This window comes from Geospiza fortis, unplaced genomic scaffold (assembly GCF_000277835.1).
Source record: "Geospiza fortis unplaced genomic scaffold, GeoFor_1.0 scaffold130, whole genome shotgun sequence".
Taxonomy (NCBI): domain Eukaryota; kingdom Metazoa; phylum Chordata; class Aves; order Passeriformes; family Thraupidae; genus Geospiza; species Geospiza fortis.
Window position 1 is genome coordinate 3,403,658 of NW_005054300.1, and position 21,305 is coordinate 3,424,962.

General features: G+C 41.2%; 1 protein-coding gene across 1 annotated transcript in view; it reads right to left on the reverse strand.

Annotated features, from left to right (window-relative positions):
• Nucleotides 1-21,305, reverse strand: part of SORCS3 (sortilin related VPS10 domain containing receptor 3) — a 180,806-nt gene that overhangs the window by 14,869 nt on the left and 144,632 nt on the right. The window contains exons 15-20 of the mRNA XM_005416385.2: nt 18,180-18,297; nt 16,542-16,675; nt 12,304-12,417; nt 11,045-11,216; nt 6,716-6,902; nt 3,614-3,747 (exon numbers count right to left, since the gene is read on the reverse strand). Of these exons, the coding sequence (XP_005416442.2) occupies nt 3,614-3,747; nt 6,716-6,902; nt 11,045-11,216; nt 12,304-12,417; nt 16,542-16,675; nt 18,180-18,297 (859 nt within the window). The remainder of the gene's footprint in view (nt 1-3,613; nt 3,748-6,715; nt 6,903-11,044; nt 11,217-12,303; nt 12,418-16,541; nt 16,676-18,179; nt 18,298-21,305) is intronic.

Below are 21,305 nucleotides of genomic sequence, written 5' to 3' on the forward strand. Positions count from 1 at the left end.
TCCTGCTGACAATGCTGACTGAATGTGGCTGTGGAAAGGATCCACCCTGGAGCAGCCCGTGGGAAGGGCCCACATTGAAGAAATCAATGGAAAAATGTCTCCCATGGGAGGGATTCCCTCCTGTAAGCAGGGGAAGAGTGGGAGGCCTCTTCCCCCTGAGGAGGAAGCATTGGAAGAGACAACACATGATGAACTGATCACAGCCCCCATTCCCTGTCTCCCTGCACTGCTGGCAAAGGAGGAGGCAGAGAATTCAGGAGTGAAATTGAGCCTGTGGAGAGAGATGTGGGAAGGTGATTTAAGATTTGGTTTCATTTCTCATTATCCTACTCTGATTTGATTGATAATAAATTGTACTAATGTAAAGTCAAGGCCGTTTTGTTTTTTAAAAGTAATTAGTGTTATCCCTCTGTCATTATTGTGACCTGATTTTGTTATATTTTACGTACCCTGGGGAAGGGGGGGGGGAGGAGTGATAGAGTGGCTTTAGTGGGCAGCTGGTGTCTAAACAGGGTCAACCCACCACAAGTGAAAATCAAAGGTCCAGCCTTCACAGTGCCACTGATCTGACAGCTGGTCTACAGAAACAACTCTTTAATTAGAGAAACTACAAAAATGGAAACAGTGATACTAATCTCCATTGCAAAAGCACACGGAGGTCTAAGAGCATCGATAAAGCCATTGTACCATTGCTGTTGTCCCTTCACTACACTTCCAGTTGGTTTACAAAGGAAAACTTCCAAATCCCACCTTCCAGCTCTCACACTTTATCTCACCATGCTGCCAGCCTGACTGCACTTCACAACAGTGGTCACAAAAACCATTTTCATGGCCAAACCAAAATTTCTACCTGCACAGGGCAGACTGGCAAACACATCTCTCTCTCTCTCTAGAACACCACCTTCCTTAGACCCCCTCATCCATGAGCTGAAAAAGCAGTAAAAAACAAAAAGTCTTATCACATGGCACACACAGTCCAAGGGCACCAGCTCGTGCCAGCCCTGGAGGCCTAGCTAACATTTACTGAGATATACACAGACCCTGGAGAAGCTGAATGGGCCTCTATCAAACTGCAGGGATATCAGCAATCCTCCTGGAGGTTACAGACTGTGGTTCTGTGCAAAGGCAGATAAGAGGATGCAGTCTGGCCTTTAAAATTACATTTTTTTCTTTTTGTATATGTGTATGCTGGACATTCCATTATCATGGATGATTTCACCTCCATCATGGAGTTTTAACATTCAACCAAGTCCTTAATTTTAATTCAAGAACCAAGATCTGGAAACTAACTCTAAATTAAATCAAGTAGTTTAAGGTTCATTTGCTCAAACCTATTAGACAGCTGGATACATCTATTAAACTGGACCTGTGTTAATCCAGGCAAATTGGCCTTTGGGCATACTGCAAAAATCAGTGCAGTAGAAATTTAGTACAGGAGTTTCAGCAGGGTGGGGAGAGCAGTAGAGGAGTCTCAGCCAGGTCACTTGTGTCTAAGACAATATTCTCCTGTGCAGCAGCACAGAGAGTGAGACTGCACAGTGACACGAGACACATCTGGTTCTGCCTGGGATGGCTACAGGCTGAACAGGAAAAGAAGTTCAATCCCTCAGCATGGAACTAAAACATATTATCTAATAATACCAGTCACAATATTACACACCTCATCCTTTAATTCAGTGTCCCCATCTTTCACCTCTATTCAGAACACCATAGTTTACTCATGAGTGGGCACAGAGAAGGATCTGACATGTACATTAAACATCCCAGGAGAAATTTTGATGTGATACAGACTGCTCTTCTGAAAAAAGGTGGCTGATACAGTTATGTCTATGTCCCTTGCCACACTTTTGTCAGAGTTACAGCACATTCCATGAGGTAGCTGGAGATAATGCTTGCAAAGACTGAAGAGTGCTCTGGGTCTGAGATTCAGACACAGGTAAGTGGCACCACGTTTACTCCTCCATATTTCAGCAATGAGTACAATCATGCCAAGGTATCAAAGGATCAGCTCCATGTTCAGCTATGTCCAAAGTACCCATCCCAAACACACCACATCTGCTTGTACTCTGCTGGCTATGGGTCTGAGATTTAAACTAGAAGATGAAACAGTTCATATTTCCAACCCAGAAGCAAGCACTGTGAGAATTGCATGGAAATCTTCAGCAAACACCACTGCTTTGCATTACCTTTTCTAGATTGCTTTCTATTTCAAAAAATCTTTTTTAAGGCCCTGTTCACCATCAACTTCTATAGTAAGGACCAAAACAATGGCAGAAAACTGTACGCTGGAGGGCTTAAGCAGATGATCAAGTTATCAATACCTAAATTATCTCTGATGCACTTTAATGGTTCTCTGTGTGTTTGGCTCAGTGTGAGCACTGAGCCAAACATAGCTGAACTGTGACATGATTTTGCATGCCTGTATTTCAATGCAGTATAAACTATATGGAATTACCTGGTACTTGCAATGGACTGGATGTGTAAATGTGGGTGGTTGCCATAGTTCAGCTAGGGCACAGCAACTTGCCAAGTTACAGTAAATGGCTTTTGCTCCTGAGTTCTTCCACTGCCTCAACTATGCTTCCACAAAAATCAGCGAGTTCTTACAGTGAGCTTCCTAACTGGATGTAAAATCCCAGTAGAAGCAGCACTTAATGTTTATATTTTGCCTCTATGATATTGTTGGTTGCTAGGGTAAGAGGTTAAAACTAAGCAGCTTTTCAAAGAGAAAGCAAAATACTTGTGTGCCTATTTTTTATCTCAAGTTCCATACTTCATGTAAAATCCCCGTTTCTTTCTGCTGCAATCTCACCTCAGTGCACACCTTCAATTGCAAATGTAGACAGTGACATGACTTAAACTGCTTTTGGAAATAACAGCAGAAACTACATTGTGAAATTAATACATGTACAGCTGTGTACATTCCACAGCTGTAAGAATGGAGAACAGTGCTTGTCTCACTCCTAAAGTCTACAATAAAAACTGTAGTTAATAGGCAATCCTGCTCTCTCCATTTGAAAGCATGACACTAACTTGTATTTTCACTTATTTTAACTATTGCTAAAAAAGCTCTTTATAATACATACAGTGACAATACACATCATTGAAAATTCACTACAAAGAAGTCTCATCCTCCTCTCTAACACAGCCAGACTCTTCAGCTTGAAATTCTAGATACAGCTGTTTATCTGAACACCAAGAGCTTTAAAGTACTGTGCTGGAATCCAGCATTATGTACTGCACACTGGCACATAATGGAAACCCCCCGGTTATGTGAACACCAGCAGTTTTTAAACACTGTGTTGAAAGCCAGCATTATTCCACATATGGTTCAGTTAAGTTGCAAGTGAACGCTGGTAATAACAGTGGTCTTCACACCTCAGTAGGGCTGATAACAGCCAGATGGAGAAAGTAATGGCTCCTAAGAACAACACAACACACAAGGAAACAAATTCACAGAGGTTGAAGTTCAGATAATGACAACCCTCTTCAGCCAAGTTAAAAACTAAAACACAAAACAGACAAAGGCAAGAAGTTTTTATTACAGCTGAGAGAGTTCCCTGACTGTTGTGACAAGCTTAGGAAGAGAAAATGAACCAAAGGGTGTCTGTACCTTGGTGCTGTTGCCAAACCACCAGAAGTAGGTAAGTGTGCCTGCCTGGCTGGGCCAAACTACTGCAGTAATGTTGACATCCTTATTTCTGATGGCAACAAAGGGAACACTCAGATGGACGTGCTCCACTGGACCTGTGGGAAGAGAGTTCATTATTAAAGGTTTTGAGTTAAATCCTCCCTGCACAGTTGTGAACAGCAAGGATCTTTCCTTTAAATAAATCAAAAGTCCTATGTCAGCAGTGACAGTCTAGTGACAGTCTATTTATATTTTAGAAATAAAAGAGAATTTCAGCAGTCAATGAAAAATAGAAAAAGATAATCAGATTTAAAAACACTTTTTCCCCTCCTATTATGCACATTTTCCATACTGCTAATTTTCAGACAGGGGCAGCACTGTGTTTAGAAGAATTTTTTAAATGCATTTTGAAGAAAAACAATGAACTGTCTTTGCATTATGTAGTGAAGTTGCTATTGAAAGCCCTAAGGATAGGACACAAGAAAGGCATAGGACACAAATGAGAAAGAAGTTTTTTTTCTTGAAAATATAGCCACTGAGCTACTAAGATTTGTGGGAAAATCATTTTAGCCAAGATGGCTTAGATCTGGTTATATAAGAGTCATTTATGACTTGATTACATACCCCAAACAGTTTTTGAAAAGGTCTCAAAAAAAAAAACCTCATGATTTTGGAAATCCTTTTTGATATAGGCCTGACCTTAGGAAGTCTTTGGGGAGTCAGCTGCCCCTGAAACTAAAAGAAAAACATCAGGAACCACTTGAAAGATGTGTGCACTGGCATAACAAAGCATGTAACTGTCAGAAGCACTTGATTCTGAAAGACTTAAAAAATAACAAAGTAACAATGCAAAGTTTTATCTAATAAATGCAAATGCCCAGAATAAATCCAGGGCATGAAGCCCTGAATTCAGAAGGCACATCTTCTCTAGAAAAAACATGTGTAAAAAATACTGAGGTTTTGTTTGGTAGTTTGTTTAAAACTTCTACTATCTTCATTGTTTTTCTTCTTGTTTATCTTTTGGGTTTGCTGGTACTGAATTTCAGCTGATAACTGCTGCCCATCAGACAGTGTTCCTTTCTGGGTAGAACCTTTAAAATACAGCAAACTGACAGACTATCCCTGTGAGATGGAAAGGAAAAAATAAGAAAAGCCATAATCTTTTCTTTTTTTGTTAGACATTCATTCTGGGAAGCAGGAAATTTGGTGATTTTAACTGAGACAATCCTCTTGTGTTACCACTCAGTGTGAAATGGGGACATTAATCAGTTCTCCATCTACTTGAATTACAAAGATTGTGGAAAGCAAGAGCTGCTCTTCTACCACTGGAACATAGAGCTCCATGCACAAAAGGACCCTATTCTTGCTTTTGGCACCTTAAAATTTGATCTTTTTTTTTCCCCCTCTTTCCCAAGAGATCTCTACCAGCAAGTCACTCCTGAACTCTGACTGTAGGAAGTACTCTGGGTTTGCAAGAACAGCAGGCTCCCCTAAATATTTTGTGACAGTGCATGTAAGAAGAAAAGCACTAATATCTTTGCTTCCTTTAAATTTCCAGTTAAGTTGCTTGTCAGCAGATTCCAGAAAGCTGAAAAGTTAACTGGCTGCTAATAAAGCTGCAGGGTAGAAAATTAATGTTGCTTGAGGCCAAGGAGCCTTTTCCTTTCTTGGTTTTTAGCACAGGATCCCAGTACCAGAGTGGTTGCATAGTAAGAATGATTCTCAGGCATATTTGTCTGTGCATTTGAACTTCAAGGTCAAACCTCCTATATTGACCAGTACTTCCAAATATATTAAAAGTTTAGTACTGAGGTGTCATCTTATTTCAGCATTAGCATGAATGTAAGTCCTTGCAAAATATTTCCCCAGAGATAATGATAATAAATTGGCTACCTAAGAATGCTATAAAAGTCAAAGGAGATATCTGAAAGGTTGATGTAAAAAAGGGTGGAGCAGCAAAAGCAGGCCAAAGAACTGTCCCTTGTTGCATTGTGCTTTAAAATCCTCACCATAAAAAAGTAGTTCCTTTGAGAAAAATCAGATAATCCATACAAATCTGGTTGTTATTACCAGGTAACCATCACTTTTGTCAGCTAATGGCCCAAGGTGAAGGAAAAAACAGTTAATGCTCTAATAACAGGTTGTTAAGTGCAGCCATGATTGACTTTGAGGGAATTATGAGCATAATAAAAGCTTCAAGGAACATTTATTCCTTCACACAGGGATCTGGAAATTAAAATGGAGAAAAAGTTCTTGAGTTTTGGAAATTTCTAATGTGCTTCCTTTCAGCAGAAAAGCTCAAGCAAAAGGCAGGATGTAAGACATTCTGACAGGTAAAGAGGGAAGGCAGACAAGACTATGATCACCAGTAGGGGCAAAATTGATGGGGTGCAGCTGGACACAGAAGATGTAATAGTCTAAGAGTAGATCAAAGAACTGGGCTCTTTTTGGTCTCATCCTACATTCCACACTCTCTGCTCTCTCCTGTGGCTTTGGGAAGTTAACTCAGAACTCTATATTTGAGTTTTCTTGTGTGTCAGCTGGAGAGAAATTGCATTGATCTACCAAACAGGACAGAAACATCAGGGATGCACGTCAAACACATGAAATGTGAAAAGCAGCACATTAGCCCTCAGTACATTCATATCTCAGGAAGCACGCTCAGCATAATGCTTCTCTTCCATTAAATTAGCACTGTAAATGCTGAAATTCTGAATAAGTGACTCAAAATTTAGTAGTTTAATCTAATCCTCTTGGAATGAGACAAGTAAAAATAGGTATCTAGACTTTGTTTCATATGCTGCTTGGTCTCTGAGCCTTTCAGAAAACCCAATAGACATTTTCAAACTTTTCTCCAAAACTCTCAGAACTGCAAATATACTTGTTTAAAAAAATTCTTCCCTTTCCCTTCATTCAATAAAAGCTGTGTAACAAGTTAGAGGAGTATCTAGAAGGCCAAGCCTTTGGAAGAGCATGAGCTGCACGTGTTTGTCTTGCATCTATTCTTGGGCCCCACTGAAGCTGCAGGGACTTTGAGTGAGGTCAGACTTTGGCCCAAGGAATCTGGCAGGTGGAAGTACTCACAGACCACGTGCAGGAACAGGACAGCAGTGTCTGAGCCCAGGCTGTTCTCTGCAAACGCCGTCACCTGGAAGATGCCAGCACTCTTATACACATGCCGGATGCCGTCCTCCACAGGGCTGAAATTGGCATAGGACACTGCAATGCCATCTCCAAAATCAAGCTGGATGTTTGTCCTTTGGAGATCACCCTGTCACAGAGAAGACTAGAGTAGGAAACTGGACTGATATAAAAGAACTGATATTCCCTCCACCCCACTAGCATGGATACAAAGCAGTAACTTCACAAAAAAAGCCGAGCTTTGTTCTGTCATTCCCCAAGGTGGCCAGACACAGACAGCAAAAGACCAACACCTCATCCTAAAGTAGCTAAAACAGGTGACATGAATCATCTCTTGCAAATATCCTCCCCTGATTATACAGAGTTTAGAAGACCAGTTTCAGCTAGACATGAAGCTTCAGGATGGCTGAATTTATACAGGTTGAGTCCCACGTTGAGGACTGACAGATTTTTTTTGTCTAATGTCAATCAACACAGAGACAGGGCCTGGATACACAGGAGAATGAAGCAGATGATGAGAAAATCTCTTCTAGGACTACTGTCAATGACAGTTATTAAATGAAGGAGGGAAAAACAGACAAGAAATTCCAGCACCACAGGAATTGTCTGGGGACAGAAGTTTCACTATTTTAGTTTAAATTATGCTTTAAATCACTGTAGTTGAACTGTACAAGTGTCTGTTACTTCGGTTTCTCAGAGCCTTATTTTATACGTGCCCTCAGCTGACTAATGTAACACAAAAAAAAGGCTAATTTCAACAAAGCTAAAGCCCACTACAGTGATTTCACTAAACTGAAATAAAACTACAACTCAGATTAAATCTCTGTAGTTTTAGCTTTCTGCATATATATAAGATGTGTTGTGCCAAGTAATTTCCTTTCATCAAAGATCTGTACTGTATTCACTGGGGGTGAAGAAGATACCACTACATTTTGGAGATATTCCTAGCCCTGAAGGGCTGAAGTCAATCCCTACATATATTGAGGATGTGATCTGAAAATTTAAAAATGAAAATTAAAATCTCTGCTCATAAAGTTACCTTTTTTTAATGTGAAATTCAGAAATATTTTAAAGTTGTCTCATAAACCCCATTATAGCTGTAAATGCACAGGGAGAACATACAAGAAGCCAGACCACAATGAAGCAGGTCCCATATGTAGAAAATTAGGACTTTAGCAGCCCCCACTGAATTTATCCTCCTCATAGACTCTACCTGCATGAAGAATCAGAGTGCAGGAAGGGTAATTTTCAGAGGCCAATTTACTTTGAGTATATATTTGGGGTTTTCAGACACTCATGTAGTCAGGATTATTGCATGTAGTTTTTGAAATATGGGTATTTGATTATATATGTTTGATCTCTCTTCCTCCTTGCTCCATCATTCCCATTCCAGGGAGCCAGGGGAGTTTTGGCCATTGACTTGATCAGGGCACCGTTTTCACCTCTGCCCCACTTGGACATTAAAACCTCAGTATAAACCAAAGAGCAATCAGAAACGACTAAAATGGTGGTGACACTAAAACGTACCTATTATATTGAGTTGTCAATAACATCCTTTAGACAGAGAGTTTTTAAAGTCACTCTAAAAAAGTCTCTAGCAGGAGCAAAATTACACTCTTGAGATATTCAGTTATTAGATAGAAAGGCTCCCACAGCTTGTTAAACCTTTCAAAACCACTTCTCAAGGGAATGTACTAAGACCCCAAGTCCATCTCATATGGAAGATACTGAACAGAGGATAAAAATTTTATCTGGGCTGGATTCATCACTGATGACCTCAGGCTGAAATCTCTTGCACCAACCATGGCAGCTCATCCCCCTTGCCTGACAATTCTCTTTTCTATTTCTTTCTTGCCTCTCCAAAATGATTCTATCTGAAATGAGACCGTTTCACACAGAGAAGCAGGAACAGATTTTTCATGACTAAACAGTGGCAGATGATCTTTTCACCCAATTATGAGCTGAGTCTTCAATGCAAAGGCTGCCCATCACACTAATCATGTTTTCTTTCTCCTTTCCATACCTCTGTATCCAGTATATAAAATACTAAACCAAGCATGCTAGTCCCACACAAAGATGTGAGATATTCTCGAGTTTATAAATATAAATGGAAATAGAAGGGAAGCGGAGCCATTTCAAAAGGAAAAAGAAATCATTGCTATCCATTTATATTCGAGGCATGTTTTGTTGCTTTAAGCCCCATAAATAGCTGAAAGGGAACAAGGTTGTCACCAAGATTGGCTCTGAGTATGGAAATCAGTGAATAGACGTGGTCAAGAACACAACTCCACGATAGCTATTTGGCAGTCTAGTATTTCTTTGTGATCAAAACCAAACTCCGATTAAAAAAAAAGTCTAAAAAGGTTCTTATCTCCTCATGTTCCCTTGCATGTATAGAGTCCAAATCTCAGTCCAGCCCCATATTCCTGAAAACACAGAAAAACCATCAGTCATTCTGCATTTATTTGTCTGTAGTCATCGCCACACACATATTCTGAATATCACTAGAAAGAATCCTATTGAAGTTAATTCTATAAATCCTGAGAAATTCAGGTTTTGATTAACTATGATGAAGTCTTCATTTACCATTGAACACCTAAAGATCAGTCACCTCCATATATTGAGGGTAGAAGGCAGGAAAGAGCTGCTGGCTCATCAGGGTGAGTCTGACACAGCTGAATGGACACCACACAGATGTATCCACAGGAGGGCTGGTCAGGCTGCTCTTTGGCTCAGAAAGGAACTGAAAACTTAGGTGCTAAACTACCACCAGTAAAGAGACTGACCAGAAAAGGTGGAGGAAGCCAGGAATGAATCTGTATGGCAGCAAGGTAAGTAATAATTAAGATCTCTACAGAAATTATTTCTTCCAAGTCATAAGGAAATCCTTGGTCATAATTCTTCTCAGGTTCACACTAAAAGACTGGAATAGCTTTGTCCAAAATCTCAGTGCTCCTTTTCTTTTCTTCTTGAAATTCTATTATTTTAAGAAACAAACTCAACACACAACTTTCTGTGGAATAAACAGTTCACCTACAGAGACATATTCCAAAGAGCCTCTTCCCTTAGAAAAAAAAAAAGGTTGTTTCAATGAAATGTTTTTCTAACTACCATTATTTTTCAACAACAGACATAAGAGTGAATGCCCTCACATATTTATTCAGCTACCTCTTCAATCTCTAAATCCTTGCAAAGATTCCACTCTTCAGCTACCTTGACTGCTGCCTTATTCCCCATCTGTTTATCATTCTTCATATGCAGCAGTTCCACTTGAGTTCCTTAATAAATTACTAGTTGATTCCTAATTTTTAGATTATATCTGTTCTTTTCTGAACTCCCACTCATAGTGTCTACACAAATTGTCTAACCACGTCAAGTCTGCAGAATAGAAAAGAAGCAGCACGTAGACAAGAAATCCCCCTTGTATAAAAGCAGAGCATGCATGAACCTCTGAGGAAGTAGTAAAGAGGCCCTGTCAGATTAGTGTGGTCCCACTGAAATACTTAGCTACTATATAAGAATTTAATTTAGTGTGAGAATGTGTCTGTGTGTGGGTGGTCTGCCTCAGCTGTCCCCAGGTACTGCTCCAAAATAACATACACAGGACAGAAAATGTGACAAAAACCAGCTGTTCTTCTCCAGCACCACCTCAGTCCCTGGCCAGAAGAGCCTCAACATTTTGATGCTTTTGGCAGCAGCATGGCCTGGTGTCATTTGGGCTACTGTTGGCTACAGAGGGAACTGCACCAATAGATAACTACAATAGATAAGGGCTGAGGCTACAGGTGCTTTGAGGAGAGTCAATTCCGACTGCAAAATAACAATGCCCCTCATTGCTCCCCATGAGTGTGAACATGTTCCCCATTGTTCTTAACCTTTCCCAGAAAAGTTGAAGTTAAAGCTTCGCATCCCAGATACAGAATTGTTGATCACAGAAACGCCACTTCTGCCTCATAAACCCATAAACTGCAGTTTACTGGAAGCAGCAAGAAGAGAGTGGGGAAATAATTTTTTTGACCACATCTATCTTTCTTCAGCATTATCATCACTGATAGACGAGATAATCTTTGGTGTGACCCAATATGACTTGCTTGTATGTGTCACTATAGCCTTCAATTCTCTTAAATTCCTTAAGTCTCATAAATCTCAGGACTATTCACTATTTCATGATTCCCCCTTAATTCCTATATTCCTCTCAGCAGCCTGAAAAGCCAAGGAAAAGAATGCCAGTCCTGCCACACAGAGAAAGGTTTACTGAGAGCTCTAACACACCTCTTCCATGAGGATGATGAAAGTGGCATTGTGTCCTTGCTCCATGACGAGCTTCCCATCGGAGGTGAGGATGTGCAATCCCCGAGGTGCTTTTCCAGGGCATTTCTCCATCTTGGCCATGTACTTCTCTCTCAAGCCATCTGTGCAGTTGTTAGACACAATCCTGCGGTACCTGGGGAACAGGAACAAAGGACATTGGGCTCAGACAGTGGGTGGAAAAGTTCCTTAGTTTTGTTTTTCTTTTGTCCCTCCACATTAATGCATGTGTTTTTTCAAAGGTTAACTGCCTGCATGATCCCCTCACTGAAAGGAAGACTCAAAGAAACCTAATGCTTTATTAAGTAGGAGAAAGCCAAACCAATCACAACTGAAACTTCTCCAGAGATTCTCAGCAGCATCACTGAGAAGAGACACATTGTGGAGGTGAATTACTCTGCCTTACTAAAAGGCCGAGAATTCCTCCAACCCAAAGCCTGCAGGATTGCATCCTGCATCCCAGCTTTTTAATTATACCATTTATTAGGTCTTGTCTGCCTCTACTGGGCTAGAGGGCACTTGAAAAAATATGTCAAGGGCTTCGCCCAGCTCAGTTTTAAAATTATTTAAGGTATGGGTTTTTCTCTTGGCTCTTCTTGGAAGATGTTGGCTAAACAGCAAAACTCAAGTCTCACAGCATTTCCTGCATGATAGCAGAACATTTGCAAAGTGATGCTGCCATAATAAACCAACACTTGCCATCTGTTCTGGGTTAGACCAGGAGAAACCAGCACATGAAGCTTGTCTGAAATGCATTGTATGTACAAAGTGAAAATGGCAGAGGAAGAAAACATAAAAGAGACTAAAAATTGCTCATTTGAGCCTTCCTAGAAGCTGATATAAATAGAAGCGGTAAGATGGTAAGAGGTTCAATAAAATACAATGTGAAATACCTCAAACCTGTCCTTTTAAATGTTCAGCTGTCTCTCAGGCAGACCTTTTTGATTTGTGTTTTAATTTTCCAACAAAGGGGAGCTCCAAGTCTAGGCTCCAGGGATCACACATCACTTGATAGCAATGCAATATCTATGTGTCCCTTATCTTAACGTGCTTCTCCCTCTCTCTGAGGAATGAGGCAATTTTCCATACAGATGCTGTTGCAAGCATCACCTCATGGATAAGACTGAAAAAGAGCATAATGGGATGCAGAGAAAAAAAGAACTGTCCAGGTTCTCTTGTCTAGTGCAGTCACCAAAACCAGACAGATTGCAAGATGCACTTACCCAGTGCTGTTCCAGTAGTTCTGACCAACGTTGCAATCCTTGGAGAGGGAGGACGGGCTGAACCAGAAGGCTGGGATGCACTGGTTGTTGCTGTGCCTCTCATATCCATAGTCACTGTGGAGAGAAGTCATGAATCCATCTGTAGCCTCCACAACAGTTAGCCCAGAGTTTTAGGTGATGTCCCCAAAGCAGGTGTGTGTTGGTGGTTCTCTGCTGGGATGGCACAACATCATGGACTGGGCTCATCCAGAGACAAAGTGCTGGACTAGTTGGAGGGGCAGGAAGAGGGCATTTGATCCCCACAACAGCAGAACTACCAAACTTGCAGAGCACTGCAGGACTTGTGCTTCATTTGGCAACAAAACATGACAGAGATTCAGAAAGAATATTGCATTGGTTGTTTCTATTCCTATCAATCTCTGACTTAAATGTCACTTTTTGGGTTCTTTTGGTTTGTTTGTTTTTTGCAGCCTTTGCTTTTAGAATGAACCAGGCTAATTCTAAGATCTAATGTCACTTTTTCACAACAGTGGCTAGGAATATAAAACACTAGGAGCACTTCCTGAGCAACTAGCCACAGTATGTATATTTATGTATGTTAACGGGCTCCCTGGCTACGCTGTGACTTGCCTGAGAGGCAAAAAACAGCTGATGTTTTTCCAACACTAAACTAAAACACAACCAGCTTTGTAGTCTAAGGATTACATGGTATTGTGTCCCACAGGGAAGGCAATCCAGGGTATTGATTCTTCCTTGGACCACCTAAGAATGGAATTGTACACAACCACATCCAAAACTTCTTTTGACAGCTGCCTTTGTGCGCCAATACAATGATGAAGAAATAGGATTAATCCAAAGCTTTCCATAAGTTTTAATAGGGTCTGGATCAGGTTTCTATGTGTAGCCTTTATTGACAGGCTGGATTCAAAGGACAAATAAAAAGAGATTCTGGATTTTTGCCTGCAGCAAGTTAACAAATGCCAACATGCTAAACCTCTCTGAAAACACAGACACTACAGAAGCCACTGTCTTGAAAGCATTCTGTGCCCTCTAGGACACTCTGAGTTTTATCCTTCCCCTGTTCAGAGCCTGAACTGCCAACAGAAAGTCTCTAGGAAGAGCTTTGGTGAAACAAAATTGTGCTATGTCCCCAATGGCCCAGACTGCTACTGTTCTTTCTTTGGAGGGCAAAAATTCTGTGAGCTACTTTAAATGGTTTGGAGATTCCCTAATGCTCTTTCTCTCAACATTCAATTTAATCATTCTCAGTGGGTCCGACCTGCACAGTCGAAAATGCCTGGCAGGGACTTTGTAATTAAAAATATTCAGGAGGAGCTGTACTTTGCCCCAAAGAAGAAAAGAGCTGCATAAATATTTAATAAAATTAAAGACAACATTGCTGTGTGCCCTCAAGGTTCTGTGCTTGTTCATTAACTTCTGGTAAATGTATATTAAAACCTCACATGCTGCCCACCTTCCCTCTCACAAGCCCCAGGGTTTGCATAAGTTAAGGAAATAATCAAGTCCAGCTGCTGTGCCGTCTTTCTCAGGAAAGCTATCTTGACAGAGTAAATAAAGAAGCAGGAGGAGGGAAAAGAAAGCTCAGTGAGCACTTTAATACCACTTATGAGATCCTTCTGCCATTCTCTCTGTTAGAGAAAGGCCAGAATTTGCTTCTGGAAATGACTGCAAGGGCTGGCAGGAGTCACCCCTGATCCTGACTCATATGGATTTGTTGAACTGGGGCATAATCATGATTTATGCCCCTGAATTTTAGATCAGCCTTATATCTAACTGCAGGAACAGCACTGCAGCCATGAGGCAGACAGGGGCAAGGGCACTGTGACCAAATGGGAGGGAGCACAGCCCCCACAGCATGTCCTGAAGGGCTTCTGCAGTTGTTTGTCCTATCCCCACAGACCTCGAAGGCAGGTGTCATCACAGCAAGTGGCACAGGGTGCTCCAAGCCCAGAACCAGCTCCAAACTTATTTCTGAGGAAGCAGAGGGCCCATCTGGCAGGACTTGCTGGTCACTGTACTTGCACAGTCCTGGCTGCTGGCCCTCCTCGTTTCCCTGACACCCACAGACCTGCTCAGCTCAACCCAAGGCACAGAGCAGTCAGTGCTTTCAAGAACTGGCAACTGTGAGCCCAGGCTGATGAGGCTGAGTGGACATTTCTCCTTGAAAGGGAAAGAATCTTTCTTGAAAGAGCATCAAGTGAAAGTAGGAGCTGTCCTTTCACCCGTCCTGTCCACCTTTTAGTGAGCAGAGAAAAGGCACTTGTCAGCATCTCCCTTTCTCATACTGACATCCCAAGGAAGGCAGGTGAATCTAGAATATATTCTGGAATAACCTGTATCTTGCAACTGACTAAGCAAGTGTCTCATACTTTAGAAATCACAAATCAGAGCACAAGTTCACCCTTCCTCTCTGAAAAATCACTTTTAAAATGATCAAGCTCAGTGCCCCACTTCCAGCACTGCCAGTATTTTCCTCAAATGGACTGTCTCTCACATTCTCCCAGTCAGCCCTGCTGAGTAGCATCAAAATTCACCATAAAGTTTCTTCTGATTCTCCATCACCAGCTATAACAATTTTGCAACTGGAAGCTCGTTAACAATTCTGTTGGCAGTGCAGGGTCTGAAACAAAAGCCAGCTTGTTGTCCTCTAATTGCATTTCCTCTGCAGGACTGACAAGTTTAAGAGCAATACCCTCTCATATTAGGGGGAAAGTTCATCAAAAATGATACTGAATGCTTGCAAGGAATCTGTCAAGTGATTGAAAAGGTGCATTCTGATGCAGACTCTTTTCAAGGCAGCATTTAAGGCCAATTCAGCTACCACTGTTTTTCACTTACAGCTTGGAAAAGACAAACTTCCCTGTGAAAATATAAAGTGGGTGAGGAAAAGACAGTGTAAGGAAAAACAGACCAAAACCAAACAAATTCATTAGCATCTCTGGAGATTGGTGCTGGATTCACCCCAGAGGCCTATGCCAATGCCAAGGGCAGATACTGCAAGGCAAGACAGATCATCCTGCAAGCTCCCATCATGAGAATGAAAGGGAAAGATCTCATGAGGCAAGATATGGAGTCTCTGATGTAATCTTGACATGAGGAACAAATTAAATACCCATCCAGATCAGATGAAAATCTCGGTTCTATATCCCCAACTCACTCTTAAAGACAAACTACTACAATATTCAAGAAAATACTCTGGTCAATATTTTTTCTTAATTTTGCTGCATTTCACTATATGCATGCTCTAAAAGGGAACTTTGAGCCTAAGTCCAAGTAAATGTACAGATCTCATGCCTCACATCTCTTCAGAAAGTATCTGAAAGTAGGTGAAGTGTTCAGGAATAACACCAATACCAGTCAGACACTGATCCTGAATAACCTACTGTAAAGATTAAAATGTTTTTCCAGCTGATCAGCTTTCAGGTTATTTTGGATTCCACTTAAATGACATTCTGATCATTTAAGCTGAAACGTCACAGGTATTGACAGTCTTAAACCTTAGAAATATTGCCTATCACAGGTGCCATGTAGGAATTCCTTGGGCAGAGATCCTGACATGCATTCTCCCATCTCCTATCTCTGATTGTCAGGCAATAGCAACCAGTGTCTCATTTCTCCCCTGCTTTATTTTTAAGCTGCTTTCAAAGTGACCTTAAAGCAATTTGAAAATTATGGTCCCATTAAGTTAGAAACACCAATATTTATGCAAAACAAGTAGTTATATCTGACAAGGGTGGGCTGTACAGTCATGTCATAGAAGCCCTTTCAGAAATTTCTCAATAAAACATCGTTAAGAAGCAATAAACTGTTCCCAGCTATTCAAAGGAATAATGATAAAAATGTTCATGTTTTGCTGGCTTGTCCCCTAGGAAGTCAATGACCTTGGGAGAGAAATACCCTCCCTCTTCTGAAAGGACCAGAGAAGTCCTGGCTGTCACTATTCTGGAATGACAGACATAAAATGTCCATCAGTACTTGCAATTATTTTGCTTTTGAATTCCAGGCTTGGATTTCTCATGGAAATGAACAAATATTTCCTGCAGAGGAAGGGGAAGCCTCCTTCACTCAGCAGCTTTGGGGGTCACATTTCTGCTATATGGTATGATCACAGCTATAAAGCTGCAAGAGACTCACTTCTTCTGCAAGGTTTTCTGTCTGGGTAGTATTTCAGGACAAAAACATAGCCCCTGCACAAGTCCCCAGAGTCACATACTCACCACTCAAAGTCTCCTTGGCCACAGACACATGGTTCAGACACCACAGTTTGGGAATAGTCCCGACCTAGGGAACACTGGGCTCCAGGCTTGCGCTTTTTATAGATCTTCCTCTCCCCCATGACACAAGGTTCCCCCTTCATTGGCCAAGGAACAAGAGGAGAAACACAGTTGTAGTGGCAGCTGGGTCTTAAATGAAGCACTTTTTCAAAAGAAACAAAAGCCAATGAAAACAAGCATTTATCTCTGGGAGGGTGGGGAGTTACAGTCCTGCTCTTTTGTTTCTTTGCAAAACCAAAAGTCTCCTTGGGAGGACCATGAGCACAGGATGCTCAGCGTTGCGTTGGGATGCCAATGACAATGTGCCCAAAATGCCTGGATGCCCAAGCCATCACACCCATTTATCTCACCTTCCAGAAGGCATCCACCAACATCTAGTCCTACAAATTATCCTGAAAAGACGATGTGGGTGTAGGCCAGGGTTTCTTCCACATGTCAGATAAAAGCCTACTGCAGAAGCAAGTGCCCAGGCCTGAATCCCAGGGCAGGGGACAATACCCAGTGTGAAACAAAGAGCTCATCTCCCTTGCTCTTTCTGTAACAGAGGTGGCTTTGTTATAGACAATTTTGATGTGGTTTTCACTGGGCTTTTTGAATGCTAAGGTTTCCAAGAACACTACCCAGACTAGCTAATCTAAAACAAACATTTGATATCTAGGTGAGTTGCTATAAAGATAATTTTCTATTTTGCAGAAGTAATTTGTCTGCATAGAAGTAAGAAAAAAGACAATACCTAATTGAAATACTTCTCTTCCCTATTAACAGTGATTCCCAAGATTGCTGCATGGTTACACATATGTGTTCCCTTTTCTTTCATTTAAATGATTTTCATTTATTCAATTCTACGACTTCAATTATCTTATCCTTGCCAAATTAATGTTCATTTCTCATTCATGGATTTCATTCAGGAATGTCACATTGCCAATGGTTCTGGCTCTAGCTATGTTACCCTGCAGGTGTGGGACATCATACTTGTAGTCAGTAACCCATAAATAATTTGCAGAGGTTACTGACCTCTCAGTTATAGTTCCTTCAGGACCTAAATATACCCAGCATGAAAATAAGCCAGTGTATGAAAAACAAAGCATGTATCCTTGAGTAGAAAGAAATAATCTGGTTTTCTCTGGTGTCTTTTATTCAAGAGCTTTTCAGATTCAAGGGTTTTACAGATATTCAAGAGTTTTACAGATACCTGCAGGACCTGCAGGATGAATAAATGTTTTTATTTTCATTTTTGAGTAGGGGAAATAAGAGGCAAACTGAAACAAAATTATTTTCATGAGTCAGTGACAGAGCTACAAAGAATTCAGTGTCATCTACAATTCAATCATAAGGTGTCGTTTTACATTGCCCTAAGCATTGAGGCCAAAAAGATCCAACTGGCGCAATGGATGATATTCCTAAAAATAGAAGGTAATCTCCTGAGCTTGCCCATAGATGCCAGGCCCCATGTTTATTCATGGACATTCTTCAAGGGATGCAAAAAAAAAAATCCATATGCTTTGCTGTAAAGAACAACTGCATTCCCACCTGGCAGGGGAAAAGGAACCCCACCAATGCCCCCCTGGAGAGTGGGGATACCTGGTTGTGCAGATGCCAGGTCTGGTAGTCATCCTTGGTACACCTGCGGCTGAAGAGAGACTTGTAATCCACCTTGACCAGCTGCCACTCAGAACGGAGGCTGAAGTGCCCAAAAACACTGAGCAGGGGAGACAAAAGAAAAAAAAGAGTCAGCCAGACTCATACTTCCATTCAGCAAATAACAACTCATGAATCTCAGCTGCAGAAACCAATACACAGTGTTGGAGCTTAATGCCAGAAAATGGTATTCAGTCATGAATAATATTTTCCTGTTCTTACAACATCTCAGGAGTGTTTAGCCTTTTCCTGACACTGGTACACAGCCTGTGTAGGAAGGTCTTCCCCTGACCCTGCCATCCAGCAAAATGGAACCCAAGCCTAATCACCCTTATTGCGATCTTTAGAGGACAGTAAATGTTACTTTTTCATTATTCCAAATCTTTCACTAATCTACATTTTTACCCACGCCACGTAGGAGATTAAAGGTTTTGTTCTAATTATTCCAGGCTAACAAAGAAAGAGAGAGAAAGATAAGATTTACAAATTTTCCTATGAAATCAAAAGTGAAGCAGAAAACAAGACTTCCCCACACTGTAATTCAGATCCTGCTGTGTCCCCAGTGTGCTGCCATTATTTATTCTAGTTGATCTTGGTTTACACTATAATCATACTGAGTTGTTGGCTTTGCTCTCCACTCACTCCCTCTCTAGTCTGCACCAAAATTGCTCTTCATTTTGCTGCTCTCCATGAAACAACAACCACCCAGGAATCAATGATGCTGTCCCCTGGAGACCTGTCTCAGCTCATGGGGATCAGGGAGACAATGGTGGGTGGGCAATATCTGAGGGTATGAAGTGGTGGGTTTGCTGTGAACACCTGTCTAAATCCAAGTTCTGCCTCACAGAGGAGCTCCCCTAAGCTGACAAGCAGGAAGGATACAATACAAGGAGAACCTTGCATGAACAAGTGGCTCAGGTTAGAAGTGAGAAGTGAGGAAGGACCCATCTGGTAGAATGGATTTATTGGATAGATTGTTGCTGGCTGTCCAGAACCATTCTTAGTGTAGCCCTAATTGCAGGGTATCAATGATAGGAAACACCATGGCATTCCATCCATGCTACAGGGGAAGCTGCAGTACCTGTTCCTCAGCACAGAAGGCACACCCTGGACCAAGATAAACCCACAGAAATCAAAGCAGTATGGGGTGCCAGAGCACTGGGAGCAGGAGGGAGAAGGGAGGAATGGGAAGGAGCATGGTGGGGGGATGCAGAAAGCCTCCAAAACTGTATTCAGTAGGAATTCTAACTGCAGATCCCCTCCCCACTTGGCACTGGGTATGTCCCACGTGCTTTCAGCACATACAACCTTGTTTGTGCTGCAAGACTGAAACATCAGTCCCTGCAAAACAGCAATGCAGCAGGCAGAAATCATTTAGTTCAGCAGATTTATACCAGTATAGGATTTGGTGCTTATTACATGGAAAACACAGCAAAAGAAACATGACCAAAGAGGAACACTGGCATAAACCCAGAAGAAGACAAGGCTGGAGAAATCCAACACTGTGCAAATCAATGCATCTAAAATGAAAATCTTGCTCCTCAGATTGTCCTTTAGCTAACTGTCCATCGGGAGGGCAAAAGGTTTCTTTGTGGTTTACAAAAATACACCAGAATTACTTGATTTTTAAATCTATTTTTAAAAGCTTTTAAACAATTCCTTCTGATATGGAAATTCTTCCATGATAATTAATGAAAAAAACCCAAGGTTTTCTAAGAGGAAGGCAACATATTGGCATTCCAAAAGCACAGAACATCAGATACTCTTTAATTAAATGATTTCAGAGAAAATCTTTGTGTATAATTGCTATAATTTAGATGGAAACAATGCTACACTAAATGGAATTAGAGCAGTGTTAACAGAGAGAGGTTTTCTGCTGCACTGCAGAGATGGTTCAGGGTCAGCTGATTTCTAAAGTAGTAACTTCTCTAACCACCCTCCCCTTGCTAATAAAAAGCTTGTTAAGGCTAATCAATCATCGTGGAAGAGATTTCTGAGATAAGAGCACCAGAGAAGCCACCAAGCACCTGCACCCTGCTCACCAATGCCAAATGCCACCTACAGCATGGCTTCATTGGCCAATGCCAGGAATGTCGTGTGACAGCTCAAGATGAATTTGTTGTGCATTTGCTGTGCATTCTATCAGTTTCCACGAGCAAATACAAGGAATGGAGGAGAGTGCTATGTGATCTGTGGGGTTCCGAGGTTCTATCAAGCAGCTTTCCTTGGAAAGGGCTGAAAGTCTTCATTGTTTGTGAAGATTAAAAAGAGCTAAACAAACAACAACAGGGCACAAACCCCAACTGAACAAAACCAGGTGTTGCAGCTGAGCTCCACTTCCTTGGTTTTATGAATGACATCACTGGATGGTTTTCCACAGTGGCCAAGGTGCATGCACAGGACCTCTCCCAACATATCTGTTTTGAGGCGGCCAGGTCCAATAGAGGCTTGGGCAGACAGCAAAGAGCTACAACATTTTAAAACTCATAGTGTCCAGATATCAATAAGTGCTTGGCACTAAATGCTCCAGTTCCTACATATTGGTTTCTATACCAAGTGCAAAGAAACAAAACAAGTTCCAAGAGAGGCAAAAAGAGAATGATGGGGCCTTATTTTTCCCTACTCAGCTGGTGAGTCCTCACATTGCTTTGAAGATCATTCAATTTATCTGATTCCCATGCACCTTCATTTCCCATTTACTTTGGTCACTAAATAAAGGAGGTTGATTTTTTTTAATAAACATAGCTAAACTATCAAGATAATACAGGGAGAAAGGAAATGTACTATAAATTTTGCTTCAATAACTTTGCCTACTGTGGTCTAACTGAAAGCTCTTAATTGCTTGTTGCAAGCATAGAAAGCAAGAGAGCTGGATTTTCAAGGTCCAGCTTTGAGAGGCCAACAAAGAATCATATTTTGATTCTTCCATGTAAGTAGTCTGATGTGGAAGTCCTTGAGAGGCAATAAATACAAGAGCCCAGATGGTATCTAGATGGAGCTGGTTTTCTGACTAAGCTCAAATTTAAAAAGGTTCTCCAACCTAAGACATAGAATGGTAATTTACTGGCT